Here is a 14,405-nt window from a genome sequence, read left to right as displayed (position 1 = left end):
TTGTTAGAGAGAAGAAGGTTGAGAGGCGACTTAATTGAGACATATCTAACTCTCTGATTATCTTATGTTGAACAGTGAGAGCCTTTTCTCCCAGATGGTGATGGCTAGCACAATGGGACATAGCCTTAAATTGAGGGGTGATAGATATAGGATGGATGTCAGAGGTAGTTAGTTTACTCAGTAGTAAGGGCATGGAACGCACTGCCTGCAACTGTAGTAGACTCGCCAACTTTAAGGGCATTTAATTGGTCATTGGATAGGCACATGGATGAGAATGGAATAGTGTAGGTTAGATGAGCTTCAGATTGGTTCCACAGGTCGGCGCAACATTGACGGCCAAAAGGCCTGTACTGCACTGTAATGTTCTGTGTTCTATGACAGGTGTCAGGTAGGAAGTGCAACGGAGAACGAAGGAATATAGAAGGACCATAAAGGAGAAATTGTAAAAGATCAGCTGATCCTCAGCCATGTAAAGTTAATTATTAAAAAAATCAAGATTGCATAAAAGGTGCACCTTAAAATTTTATGATTATAGTATTGCAAAGTTCATTGTAACCAACTGAGTACTTTTTAAAGTATAGTTATTTGATGTGGTAAAGATTATCAGAGAAAATGTCAATTACAGATTGTTGAAATTTTAGCAGACCTGGTGTTAATATTTGTTATGGAGGGAGATGGTAGCTAAGGGGACAGCAGTAATACAATTTTTGAATAATCAGAAACAATGGAAGAAACATAATGTTTCCTAAAGCATGGTAAAAAGACGATATTAATAATAGTGTGATTATACGCAGAATGGTTTGCAGGAGAAAATGATTTTTCCTTGAGATCTGCAAACCCATCTGATTCACAAATGTGCCTTAGGGAAAGAAATCTGCAGTCTGGTCTGGCTAACCATGATTCTATTTAATGGCAGGCTTGAAAGGCAAATGTCCCATTCCTGTTTCTATTTCTTACAGTCTTACGTGTTACACCCAGTATACATTAAGGTGGTTGACTCTAAAATAGCCCAGCGAAGGGAAATTAAGGCTGGTCTTGCCATCCTTTATCTAGTATGTGTAAAATTGAGAATCTCCTTTTTTGTGAATACACTTCTGAAAGGATCTTACAGTCTTGTGCTATTTCTCTTCTAGTGTGATAAATACAAGAAGGGAATTATTGATGGATCAGCATGTGGCAGCTTGTGTGATAAGGGCACTCTTTATTTTGGCAAGTGCCTCTCTAATAAACCTAACAATCAGGTAAGAGCATGGCAAGAAATCTGTCATTTTAATTGTTAAAGATTGCACACTGCTAATTTTTAAAATGTTTTAAGGAATGTATTGCAAATACTACATTTTGGAGCAATATGGTCATGTTAGTTGACTGCATCACTGATTGACATGTTTTAGCATTATGGAAGATGGTTGTTTAACTGGTTGTCAAGAACTGGACTGTAGAACTTTTTTGTTACATTTAATCTGTCTTTTACTTTATTATTATACACAATGACAAGTTTACATGTACAACAAAAACATTAAAGCAAAAAAAGTCATTGCTTTTGCTGTAATGTTTCAAATCACATGATTTTACATGATTTTTCCTGTGAAATCTGAACTTTTAATTCATGATTTACTGTCAGATTCAGCAAACTGTACAGTATCATACAAACTTAAACTCTAAGATATGGACTTTGGATGTCATCAAAAATTCACATCTTTGTTACTCTGTCACTAAACATGGCCATTTTAGCTCTTAGCTCTGCTTTAAATGCAAACAAATTTAAATTTGAATGTTGTTTTACTCTCTATTTAGATGTGTGAGCAATTCCAGCAAATCAGAAATATGATCAATTATTACCTAAACATTGCAGTCATTTTTTTTGTCTATTATGTTGTATTTGGTCTTGATTACTGAAGAGCAGGTTGTTGAAGAATGTGTACCTGTGTTAGAGAAACTACTCCTCCGCTCAGAGTTAAAAATCACACAACATCAGGTTATAGTCCAACAGGACTATTGAGCTATAACCTGGTGTTGAGAGATTTTTAACTTTGTCCACCCCAGTCCAACACTAGCACCTCCATATCCTCCACTCAAGACAGCTGTTGACTTCTCAGGCTATACAGTAAAACCTTGATTATCTGAACAAGATCTCAAGATCCCAATGCTTGGGTAAACTGTGTTATCCAAGCATTCGATTGTCTAAACAAAATATTGCCCGCCCGAGTCGATCGGACAATGGAGATTGCCTGTATTGAGAATTCAGGGCTAGAGGTATGCCACAACACCATCTGCTGGCCTTGTCGCTCCATGTATCAACCTGAACAGAACCATGATTTAGATCCTGGAATTTGAAATTATTGGCTATTCATAGATCAGGGAGAACACTGATCAAAAGTGCCAATATTACATGGAAGAAAGATTTTTCAAAATGTGGTAATTTTGAAACCATGTTTTCTTCTATGTAGTTGGGTTACTGTTTGTCCAAGAGAATGGTTTTCAGTATATTGATCTCCTCCAGAGGATTTTGGAAGTGACCTCAGGACGTCTACATTTGTTTGTGTCTGAATAAATGGTTGAGATTGTGGACTTTGCGTCGAGGAGTGCAGTAGTAAACTTACACACAGCTTTGTTGTTTGATTTTCTCCCCTCGCTGATTTTAAAGTATTGACCAAATTGTGATTTTATTTTGTTTCTAACTTAAATTTTCAACACTTCTACTTGGTGAGAAAATGCCTGTTAGGAATGGATTTTTTTTTATTGATTTAGTGCTTAGTGCATACCTGTTTTTGCATCATGGACACATTTGCATGCTAGGAGAAAGTGAGGACTGCAAATGCAAGAGATCAGAGTCAAAAAGTGTGGTGCTGGAAAAGCACAGCAGGTCAGGCAGCATCCGAGGAGCAGGAGAGCCTGTATTTCGAGCATCAATTCTTTGTCTGGAATGTCACCAAATCTTCATCCACCTTTGCATACGACTTTTACTTCATCGAATCCCCACGGTGTAGGGGCAGCTCATCGCATCCATACCAACCCTACAAAGAGCATCCCACCTAGAACCACCTCCCTACCCTATCCCTGTAATCCTTCATTTCCCATGGCCAATCCACCTAACGGACACATCCCTGAACACTACAGACAATTTAGCATGGCCAACCCACCTGACCTGCACATCTTTGGACTGAGAGAGGAAACTGGAGCACCTGGAGGAAACCCACGCAGACACAGGATGTATGTGCAAATTCCACACAGACTGTCGCCTGAGGGTGGAGCCGAACCAGTATCTCTGGATTTTGAGGCAGCAGTGATAAGCCATGAGCCACCATGCCTTCTGCATTTTAAATCCACTTGACTCTCTGAGGAGCCTATGTACAGGCAGAAAATAAGAGTAGGAGGGAGCAACGGAGTGGGAAGGGAGTGAAGAGCTAAAGATAGAGGCAAGCACAATGGAGTGAGGAGGACAGGAGAGCGAAGCAGCAAAAGGGACAGAGTGTGAGAAACATTACATGGGATAGAGCGAGGGGTTTCAGAAAGCTGGTGAATGAGAAGCAACATGTAAGAGGTAAGTGATAAACCAGTTAGTTTCGAGGCAATCAATAAGTTTTTTTTAACTTAAGAGGTTAAAGGCCAGGCACATGACTCTGTGCTGTGGAGGTGCTGGTGTTCGACTGGAATGGACAAAGTTAAAAATCACACAACACCAGGTTATAGTCCAGTAGGTTTATTTGGAAGAACAAGCTTCCGGAGTGCTGCTCCTTTGTCAGGTAGTTAGTGGAGCTGGATCATTGAACACAGAATTTATAGGCACGGTGGCTCAGTGGTTAGCACTGCTACCTCACAGCGCTGGGGCCTGGGTTTGATTCCAGCCTCTGGCAACTGTCTGCATGGAGTTTGTGCATTCTCCCAGTGTCTGCATGGGTTTCCTCTGGATGCTCCGGTTACCTCCCACAGTCCAATGCTAAATTGCCCATAGTGATAGGTGCATTAGTAGGGAGTAGGGGAATGGGTCTGGGTGGGTTACTCTTTGGAGGATCGGTGTGGACTTGTTGGGCCAAAGGGCCTGTTTCCACACTGTAGGGAATCTAATCTAATCTAGCAAAAGGTTATAGTGTCATACAACTGATGCAATATATTGAACAAACCTAGATTGCTGTTAAGTCTTTCATCTTTTAGAATGGGTTGCAAGTTTTGATTCATTAAAATGCAAGTCCCAGAACTTCTTTCAAGTCACATTCCTGAGGTAACTTAAGGTTTTATTCTTTTAAAAAAGTGACATTCCAGCTCAGACAAAGCAGACACTACAACAACAGATGGACACCACGCAACAGTCACCAAACAGGGATGTTCCCTCCCAGTCGGGGAACTCTTCAGTGGTCCGGGACATTTGGCCTCGGATCTTCAGGTGACTGTCCTCTAAGGTGGATTTTTGGGTATGCAATAACACAGAGTGGATGAGCAGAGGCTGATAGTCAAGTTCGGGTACCCATGGGGATGGCCTCAACTGGGACCTTGGGTTCATATCGCACCACAGGTGACCCCCAATACACGATAGACTCTTTCACACGCTCTTACATGCTCATGCAGACCATCTCTCATATACACACACTCACGCGCTGTCTCTCTCACGCGCTGTGTCTCTCACTCTCTCATGTTGTCTTTCTCTCTGGCACACACATACAAACCCACCCCCCCATACACACATACACTCTTACCCATGCGCACATCTTCTCTCACGCATATACTCCATCACAATCTCACACACTCTATCAAGCATGCACGCATGTGCACTCTCACTCTCCCAACCCATCTCTGCCCCCCCCCCACCTGTCTTTCCCTCTCTCTCTCTTCTCTCTTCCCCCCTTTTCCCCCCCACTCTCTTCTTCTCCCCCTATCTCGACTTGTAGCTGTAGATACATTCTATTTTGTTCAAAAAGCACACAATTTGTAGGCAATCCGTGTGATACTTTATAAACTCCTACTTTGGAAATAGAACTAGTCTGACTCATGACTAGGATGGAGACAGACTCTAACCTCCCCTTTAATGCAGTGTCTGAGCTGAGATGTCACCTTTTTTTAGTAAAACCTTAAGTTATCTCAGGAATGTGAGTTGAAAGAAGTTCTGGGAATTAGGTATAAATTAATGGAATGGGAGAAAGTGAGGACTGTAGGTGCTGGAGATCAGAGTCAAAAAGTGTGTTGCTGGAAAAGCACAGCCAGTCAGGCAGCATCTGAGGAGCAGAAGAGTTAACATTGAGAGTATAAACTATTCCTCAGGAAGGTCATGATGAAGAGCTTATGCTTGAAACGTCAACTCTCCTGCTCCTCAGTTGCTGCCTGACTGGCTGTGCTTTTCCAGCAACACACTTTTTGACTCTTGACACAAATGAATCAAACCTCCAACCCAGTTTAAAAGATGAAAGACTTAACAGCAACATAGATTTGTTCAATATACTGCATCAGTTATATGACTCTATGATCTTTTGTTATAAATTCTGTGTCCTATGACACTGCCCCATTAGCTACCTGATGAAGGAAAAGCTCTCCGAAAGCTTGTACCTCCAAATAAACCTGTTGGACTATAACCTGGTGTTGTGATTTTTATCTTCATCCACCCTTAGCATGTGCTTTCTTGTAAGAGTTTCTTTTAAAGAACATGTTAGGAGCGCCAAATAAAGGATGATGCTAATCTCTAGTCATAATGACAAAAAATTTATGGTAGAAATGGAAAATAGTTCAGATCAGTGACAGTTAATTTACACATTGTGTATGTTTGAAGGTACAAGTATTCTGCTATAATGTGAACTTTCTACTGAACGGGTACAGCGATTTTCTAGCGTGGGTTTTCATAGTGCGATATTATTCAGCGTGAGATTGCAGAGGAACACAACTGTCGCGTTATAGCAGAACCACCCGTAAGATGATGGTCAAGGGCACTCATTTAAAACAGATGAGGCAACAGTTTTCTGAGGGCTCTGAGCCTTTAGAATGCCCTTCCTTAAAAGGCAATGGAAGCAGAAACTTTAAATATTTTTAATGCAGAGATAGATAGTTCCTTGATTACCAAACAGATGAAAGATATGCAGGAATGTAAAGTTGAAGTTGAAATCCGGTTCACTCTGATCTTGTTGAAAGGTAGAGCAGGCTTGAAGAAGACAGTGGCTTCTTCTTGTTTCTTGCTTGTATGTTAGTTTTTATCAACAACATATTGATTGTGTTGAGTAAGTCAATGAGCTATAATCCAATTAAGTCTATCGTATTCAGTTGTTCCTGCACATTTTTAAGTAATTGACAACATATTAGCACAAGTAGAAAAGCAAATTCCCTTGTTCCTTTTATCTGGGAGGAAGAGCTTTTGCAAAAGGACATCTAAAAATTAGTGAAAATTAATTTCAGTAATATCATGATTAGATCTTGACTAGATTTTAGATTACATCCCCTACAGTGTGGAAACAGGCCCTTCGGCCCAACAAGCCCACACCGACTCTCCGAAGAGTAACCCACCCAGATACATTTCCCTCTGACTAATGCACCTAACACTATGGGCAATTGAGCATGGCCAATTCACCTGACCTACACATCTTTGGACTGTGGGAGGAAACCGGAGCACCCGGAGGAAACCCATGCAGACACGGGGAGAATGTGCACAGACAGTCACCCGAGGCTGGAATCGAACCTGGAACCCTGGTGCTGTGAGGCAGCAATGCTCACCACTTAGCCACCGTGCCGCCCAAATGCAAAGTGATGGGCTGTCAGAATATTTAGATCGCTGGCAGCGGTGGGATGTGCGATTATTTGCAAAATATTTAAAAAGTAGAAATCAAAAACTACTGTATGATATAATCAAAATTTTCTAATCTGTTCACGACTTAAATATTCTATATATAAGCCAGTTGTAATTTTGGTTGTAAAATAAGTTCTAAATGGTTTTCCAACATTCTTAAAAATCCTTATTTATGCCAAAATACTTTTGAAACTTTAATTTTGATGTTTTGTTTAGCAACTTTGACTTTTCTATTTCATTAATATAGAGAATAGGAACAAGAATGGGCCATTTGACTCTTCCAGCCTGCTCCATCATTCGGTATGATTGTGGTTGATCACTCAACTCAGTCCCCATTCCCACTTGCCCTAAAAATAAATCTAACTGCTTGAAGATATACAATGTTTTGGTCTCAACCACTTTTTGTGGCAGAGTATTCTACAGGCTCACCAATCCCTGGGTGAAGACATTTTTCCTCATCTCCGTTGTAAATCGCCTACCCTGTATCCTTGGACTATGGTCCCTGGTTCTGGACTACTCAATCATTAGGAACATCTCTCCTGCGGCACGGTGGCACAGTGGTTAGCACTGCTGCCTCACAGCGCCAGAGACCCGGTTCAATTCCCGCCTCAGGCGACTGACTGTGTGGAGTTTGCACATTCTCCCCGTGTCTGCGTGGGTTTCCTCCGGGTGCTCCGGTTTCCTCCCACAGTCCAAAAGATGTGCAGGTCAGGTGAATTGGCCATGCTAAATTGCCCGTAGTGTTAGGTAAGGGGTAAATGTAAGGGTATGAGTGGGTTACGCTTCGGCGAGTCGGTGTGGACTTGTTGGGCCGAAGGGCCTGTTTCCACACTGTAATGTAATGTAATCTAATCTAATCCTATTAGGATTTCTGAGATCTCCTCTCATTCTTCTAACCTCTCGTGGATATAGCCCTAACTGATCCAGTCTCTCTTCATATGCATTTTCTTCATCGCTCAACTTGTCCAAATCATACTGAAGCATGTCTGCGTCCTCCACAGTTCACCCTCCCACCTAGCTTTGTGTAGCCTGCAACCTTGGAAGTATAAAATTTAGTTCACTCATCTAAATCGTGAATAAATATTGTGACTAGCTGGGGTCCCTGCACTACCCCACTGACATATCCCAGGAATCAGTCTGGTAAATCTTTCTTGCATTCCCATCACAGCCAGAAAATCCATTCGTGGAAGACCGAAACTGCACACAATACTGCAGGTCTGGTCTAACCAAGGCCCGTTCAATTTCAGCAAAGCATCCATGCTTCTGTACCCAAATGCTCTTGTTAAGAAGGCCAACATACCATTTGTTGTCTTCACCACCTGCTGCATCTGCATGCTTACTTTCAGCGACTGATGTATAAGGACATCAGTCTTTTTACATCTCCCCCTTTCCCAAACTATCGCCATTCAGATAATAATCCACCTTCTTGGTTTTGCTACCAAATTGGATAACCTCACATTTATTGACGGTATGCCTGATTTGCCATGCATTTTCTTCATCGCTCAACTTGTCCAAATCATACTGAAGCATGTCTGCGTCCTCCACAGTTCACCCTCCCACCTAGCTTTGTGTAGCCTGCAACCTTGGAAGTATAAAATTTAGTTCACTCATCTAAATCGTGAATAAATATTGTGACTAGCTGGGGTCCCAGCACTGATCCCTGCACTACCCCACTGATCATTGGCTGCCACTTGCAAGCTAACTTGTTTTATTTCTACTCTCTTTCCTGTCTGTTGGCCAGTTCTCTGTTCATGCCAGTACATTTCCCCCGATCCCACGTGCTTTAATTTTACATGTTCATTTATGTGGGGACCTTAACAAATGATTTCTGAAGGTCCATGTATACCTCATCCACTGGTTCCCAGTGATTAACTCTACTAGTTACAACCTCTCAAAATTCCAATAGATCTGTCAAGCATGATTTCCCTTTTGTAAATCTGCTGGTTCTGTCACTGTTTTCCAAATTGTCTGCTATTAAACCTTTTATGAAGGACTCCAGACTTTTCCCTACTATCAGTGTGTTGTACCTGCCACACAGTGTGTTTAAGTTCTTATAATCAGCAAAAGAACTGTGAGTCGACTCTAAAAACAATAATATTTGTTTAATGAACACAATTAATTAGAACAATAAAGTATACTATAAACTAACAAGAAACACTACAAACTATTTCATCCTTTAACTTAACTTTGTATGCTCATATACCACTTCACCAGAACTTAGCCGAGCTCCACATAGTGATGTCGTCTTCTTCCAATGGTCTTGGACATGTCTTCTCTCTGTTATTATAGAGTTACTGCTCCGAGCTGGGTTTTGCAACAATTCTTATCCTTCCAGGTTTCCAAGTCTTCGCGCCCTTTGAGGATCTGCTAATGGTTTGATTGCCCTGATCAATCAGACCCAACCAGGTGTTGGCACATTGATGGCAGGGTGGCCCATAGGTGTCCATTATGGTAGGTTCTGGGTGCACATAGCCTCTTCTAAATAAGGGTGCTAGGCACCTTCGTGACAAGTGAAAGACTGTCTCTGCTCCCACATGTCCCAAGGGCAACTTTCCATTGTCCCATTCATGTCCAACTTCAGGTGTGTGTTGCAGGGTCTGCAGCTGTGCGGTTTGTTGGCAAACCGACTGTGGGAAGCTGCAGCTTGTCTGGATTCTGCAGCATTTGGATTGACACAGTCACTTTGGTCAAGGCTGGGTTCTGTTTCCCAGCATGCTTTAATCATTGTCCATCTTTTGTAACTCCATGGTAAGTTTATTATTGTCCATCATGAGTTCATTATTTTGGATGACTGATCCGGCCACAAATGTAATTCCTTGTTTTCTCTCTCTACCTTCTTTTTGAAATAGTGGGGGTATGTTCGCTATCCTCCATTTTCATAGGAACTGTTCCAAAATCTATAGAATTTTGAACGATGACCTCCAATACATCCACTATTTCTAGGGCCACTTCCTTAAGTACTTTGGGACATGGATTATCGGGCCCTGGAAATTTGTCAGCCTTTAATCCTATCAATTTCCTCTAATATTTCCCTACTGATTTCCTTCATTTCCCCTCTCACTAATCCATGTGAGACATCATTTGTGTGCTCCTTTGTGTAGACAGAACCAAAATATGTATTTAATTAAAATGCTATCTTTGTTACCCATTATAACTTCACCTATTTCTGATTGTAAGGACCTGTGTTTATCTTCATCAGTCTTCTCTTCACACACCCATAGACGCTTTCACAATCAGTTTGTATATTCTCTGCAAGCTCACTCTTCTCTATTTTTCCTTCCTTAAATAATCTCTTTGTCCTCCTTTGCTAGAATCTAACCTGCTCCGAATCCTTGAGTTTGCTGCTGTTTTCTGGCTAATTTGTATGCCCCATCCTTGATCTAATACCATCCCTAATTTCCATTCTTAGCCATAATTGGGCCACCTTCTCCATTTTACCTCTGTGCCAGACAGGAATGAATGATTGTTGCTGTTCCTCCATGCAATCTTTAAATGTTTGCCTTTGCTGATCCACTGTCACCCCCTCAAGTAACCTTCCCCAGTTTATCATTGCCAGTTCACATCTCATACTATCATAGTTTCCTTTATTTAGATTCAGGACCTTTGTCTCAGAATCAACTATGTCACTTTTTTTTATAATTCTGTCATAGAGTACTAACAGTTCCCCAAGAAGCCTCCCATGGTTAGATTGCCAATTATTCCTTACTCTTTATATAATACCCCAGTCTAGGATGGCCTGGCCTCTAGTTGGTTTCTCAATAGATTAATCAGAAAGCCATCTTGCACACAATTTGGATTTGATTTGACCAATCTATATTCAGATTAAAGTTGCCCATAATTGCATCTGTGCCTTTATTGCTTGTGACTCTAATTTTGTGTTTAATGCCAACATCACCACTACAGTTTGGGCATCTTTATACAACATCCGCTATCATTTTCTGGTCCTTGGTACCTCAAAGCTCTGCTCATATAGATTCCACCTCACTGGAGCTAATATCCGTCCTCACAATTACATTGATGAGCTCTCTAACCAGCAAAGCTACTCCACTTCCTTTTCCTCTTTGTGTATCCTTCCTAAAAACTGAATATCCCTGGATTTTCAGCTTTCATTCTCAGTCATCCTGCAGCCATGTCTCAGTAATCCCACTACCTTGCATCCATTTGTATCTATTTTCACGACTAATTCATCCACATTATTTCAAATTTTCTGCAAATTAAGACCCAATGCCTTAAACCTTCTCGTTTTAACATTTTTAGCCCTGTTCGCATTACTGAGCATTGTCGCATGAATTTGCTACCCAATCAATTTTCTTAGTTCCAATTCTAGCTGTTCATTTTGTCCTTGTTTCCCTCTCAATTGTCTTCCCTCTTTAGGTTCCCATGCCCCCTGCCATTTAATTTAAATCCTCCCCAACTGCATTAACAAATAGTCTCCATAGGACATCAGTTCTGATTCTGTCCAGGTGCAACCTGTCCAGTTTGTACTGGCTCCCCTTTCCCCAGAATCTGAAACCCTCTCCCTTGCCCATATTCATTTGATCTATCCTGTTTTTATTACTGTAACACATGGCATTGATAGCACATCTGAGATCACTATTTTTGAGGTCCTACTTTTAAATTTGTTTCCTAACTCCCTATGTTGTGCTTTCAGGATCTCCTTCCTTTCCTTACCAATGTTGTTGTTACCAATATGTACCAAGGTCATGACTGTTCAGTCTCCCACTGAAATGTCATGTGGTCACTCCAAGACGTCCAATACCATAGTACCCAGGAGGCAGCATATCATCTTGTGGATTCACTTGTGGCCACAATCATTCATCTGTTCACCTTATAATTGGATCCCCATAATTAGCTCCAAATCTCTTACTATTTTCAAGGTTTACAGGGGAATGTGGGATGAATCACAAGTCATCTTAAAATGCAGACTTGAAGAACCATTCCACTTCGATTTGGATTCTAACATGGAGCCAAGAAAGGAGATGGTGTTATTTGATAAACCAACAAAAGGAACTTCAATGGAGGAATTTCGAGAAATGGTGTACAGCCTTTTAAAGGTAGGTCTTTGTTGACATTTTCAAATTGGTACAAACATTACTTTGAGAACATACAATATAATTATCTTTTCCTCAGGCAAAGCTTGGTGATCAGACAAACCTTCAAAAGCTGCTCAAGTTGGTTGTGACTGTAGCAGATGGAAATAAAGATGGTCATGTCTCTCTCGCAGAAGCAAAGTCTACATGGGCATTACTGCAACTTAATGAGTTTCTGATCACAGTAATCCTCCAGGACAAGGAACATACACCAAAACTTCTAGGATTCTGTGGAGATCTTTATGTAACAGAAAAGGTCCACTATAGTTACCTGTATGGACTCACTATTCCTTGGGTTTTGGAGTTTTTCATTCCTTCTGGGCTGAGGCGTAGTATGGACCAGTGGTTTACTCCCTCCTGGCCCAGAAAAGCTAAGATCTCGATAGGCCTGTTAGAATTTGTTGAGGATGTCTTTCATGGAACATTTGGTAACTTCCTTATGTGTGACGTGAGTGCAAATAACATTGGTTACAATGTTAAACATGATTTAAAAATGATAGACATGAGAAAAGTTGTACCGGAAGTTAGTTTCAAACAATTAATTGGAGGCCGCCACTGTGAGACTGATGTGGATTGTGTCTATGGCACAGACTGTAGAACAACTTGCCATCAAAGCAAAAAGCAGTGCTCCACGGAATTGGATCAGCCAAACTTGACCAAAGTTTGCACATTGCTGAAAGACTATCTTTTAAATGGTGCTCCTCCTGATGTGAGAGAAGAACTGGAAAAACAGCTTTACTCTTGTATAGCTCTCCGAGGAGTAGCAGGTCAAATGGAAATGGAACATTCCTTGATATTAAACAATCTTAAGACATTACTGTGGAAGAAAATTTCTCATACAAAAGATTCCTAAACACTAAAGGAAAATTCATATCAATTGAAAATCATTTGGGAAGTATTTTTTTTCGCAGATTGTTCTAGTTGGTTCAATTCGGCCATGTCGCACAGAACAGCATTATTAATAATATTTCTGTTTATTACTGTTAAACAAAAAAAAACCTAAAACCACTACAGAATTTGTTTTTTGTTTTGTGGTTATTAATGTTGCTGCTTTTCTTTTTGATGGGTTTTAAAAAAACATTTACACAGCATGAAAAGTTTTTAATGTCTTTTTTTAATCTATTGTTTGTAGCATGATTATTTATTTGCAGAAGAGATTGTTGGTTAAAATTGACAGTCTTTTTAGCTTAAATAAAATTACATATTAATATTGTAAACTGGAGAAAATCTAAATCAGGAAGAGATTGCCTTTACTTCTATTTTAGAATAGAAAGAATTTTGAAATGTTTTAGAATTTCAACTATATAATTAGATTACAAAATCTGGTTTACAAAAATAATTGTAATTGAGCACTTTATATTCATATTCATTTCATTAATCCTGTTGACTGTACAGTATTTAAAAATACCATGCCAGTTTTTATGTCTGTAAATGGCTATGAAAATTCTTTCTGCTCCTTTGTCCAAAAGCTATTTGATAAAGTACCACATAAAAGATTACCACACAGCTCATGATATTGAGGTAATATGTTTGTCTTGATAAAGGACTAGAGAACTATCAGGAAAGAAAGAGTCCTGACAAGTGGACCAGTTTGGCTAATAAAGTCCAGATCATTGACTTGGATGAAGGGACAAAATAAACTTGCTGATAATGATGCCAAGTGGGAGAGCAAAGTGTGAGGAGGGGACCAAAAGCCTACAAAGGGATTAGTTAGATTAATTGAGTGGATAAAAAATTGACTAGAGTCATAGAGATGTAAAGCATGGAAACAGACCCTTCGGTCCAACCCGTCCACGCCGACAAGATATCCCAACCCAATCTCGTCCCACCTGCCAGCACCCGGCCCATATCCCTCCAAACCCTTCCTATTCATATACCCATCCTAATGCCTCTTAAATGTTGCAATTGTACCAACCTCTACCACTTCCTCTGGCAGCTCATTCCATACCCATACCACCCTGTGTGTGAAAAGGTTGCCCCGTAGGTCTCTTTTATATCTTTCCCCCCTCATCCTAAACCTCTGCCGTCTAGTTCTGGACTCCCCCGACCCCAGGGAAAAGACTTTGCCTATTTATCCTATCCATGCCCCTCACAATTTTGTAAACCTCTGTAAGGTCACCCCTCAGCCTCCAACGCTCCAGGGAAAACAGCCCCAGCCTGTTCAGCCTCTGCATATAGCTCAAATCCTCCAACCTTGGCAACATCCCTGTGAATCTTTTCTGAACCCTTTCAAGTTTCACAACATCTTTCCAAGAGACAGGAGACCAGAATTGCATGCAATATTCCAATAGTGGCCTAACCAATGTCCTGTACAGCTGCAACATGACCTCCCAACTCCTGTGCTTAATACTCTGACCAATAAAGGAAAGCATACCAAACACCTTCTTCACTATCCTATCTACCTGTGACTCCACTTTCAAGGAGCTATGAACCTGCACTCCAAGGTCTCTTTATTCAGCAACACTCCCTCGTACCTTACCATTAAGTGTATAAGTCCTTCTAAAATTTACTTTTCCAAAATGCAGCACCTCGCATTTATCTAAATTGGAGTACAA

At 40.7% G+C, this 14,405-nt stretch overlaps 1 protein-coding gene across 1 annotated transcript in view; it reads left to right on the top strand.

Moving 5' to 3' along the window:
* The window catches only part of LOC122554179 (divergent protein kinase domain 1A-like), a 55,401-nt gene extending 42,045 nt beyond the window's left edge, over positions 1 to 13,356 (top strand). Inside the window, exons 3-5 of the mRNA XM_043698810.2 lie at positions 1,134 to 1,241; positions 11,638 to 11,814; positions 11,891 to 13,356. Coding sequence (XP_043554745.1) covers positions 1,134 to 1,241; positions 11,638 to 11,814; positions 11,891 to 12,703 — 1,098 coding nt within the window. The 3' untranslated portion in view covers positions 12,704 to 13,356. The remainder of the gene's footprint in view (positions 1 to 1,133; positions 1,242 to 11,637; positions 11,815 to 11,890) is intronic.
* The last annotated feature ends 1,049 nt before the right edge of the window (positions 13,357 to 14,405 follow it).

This window comes from Chiloscyllium plagiosum, unplaced genomic scaffold (genome assembly GCF_037043375.1).
Source record: "Chiloscyllium plagiosum isolate Xiang-an unplaced genomic scaffold, Cpla_swu_hap1 HiC_scaffold_9, whole genome shotgun sequence".
Taxonomy (NCBI): Eukaryota; Metazoa; Chordata; class Chondrichthyes; order Orectolobiformes; family Hemiscylliidae; genus Chiloscyllium; species Chiloscyllium plagiosum.
The sequence above is the reverse complement of the archived record's forward strand: the minus strand, read 5'-3'. Positions and strand labels throughout refer to the sequence as shown.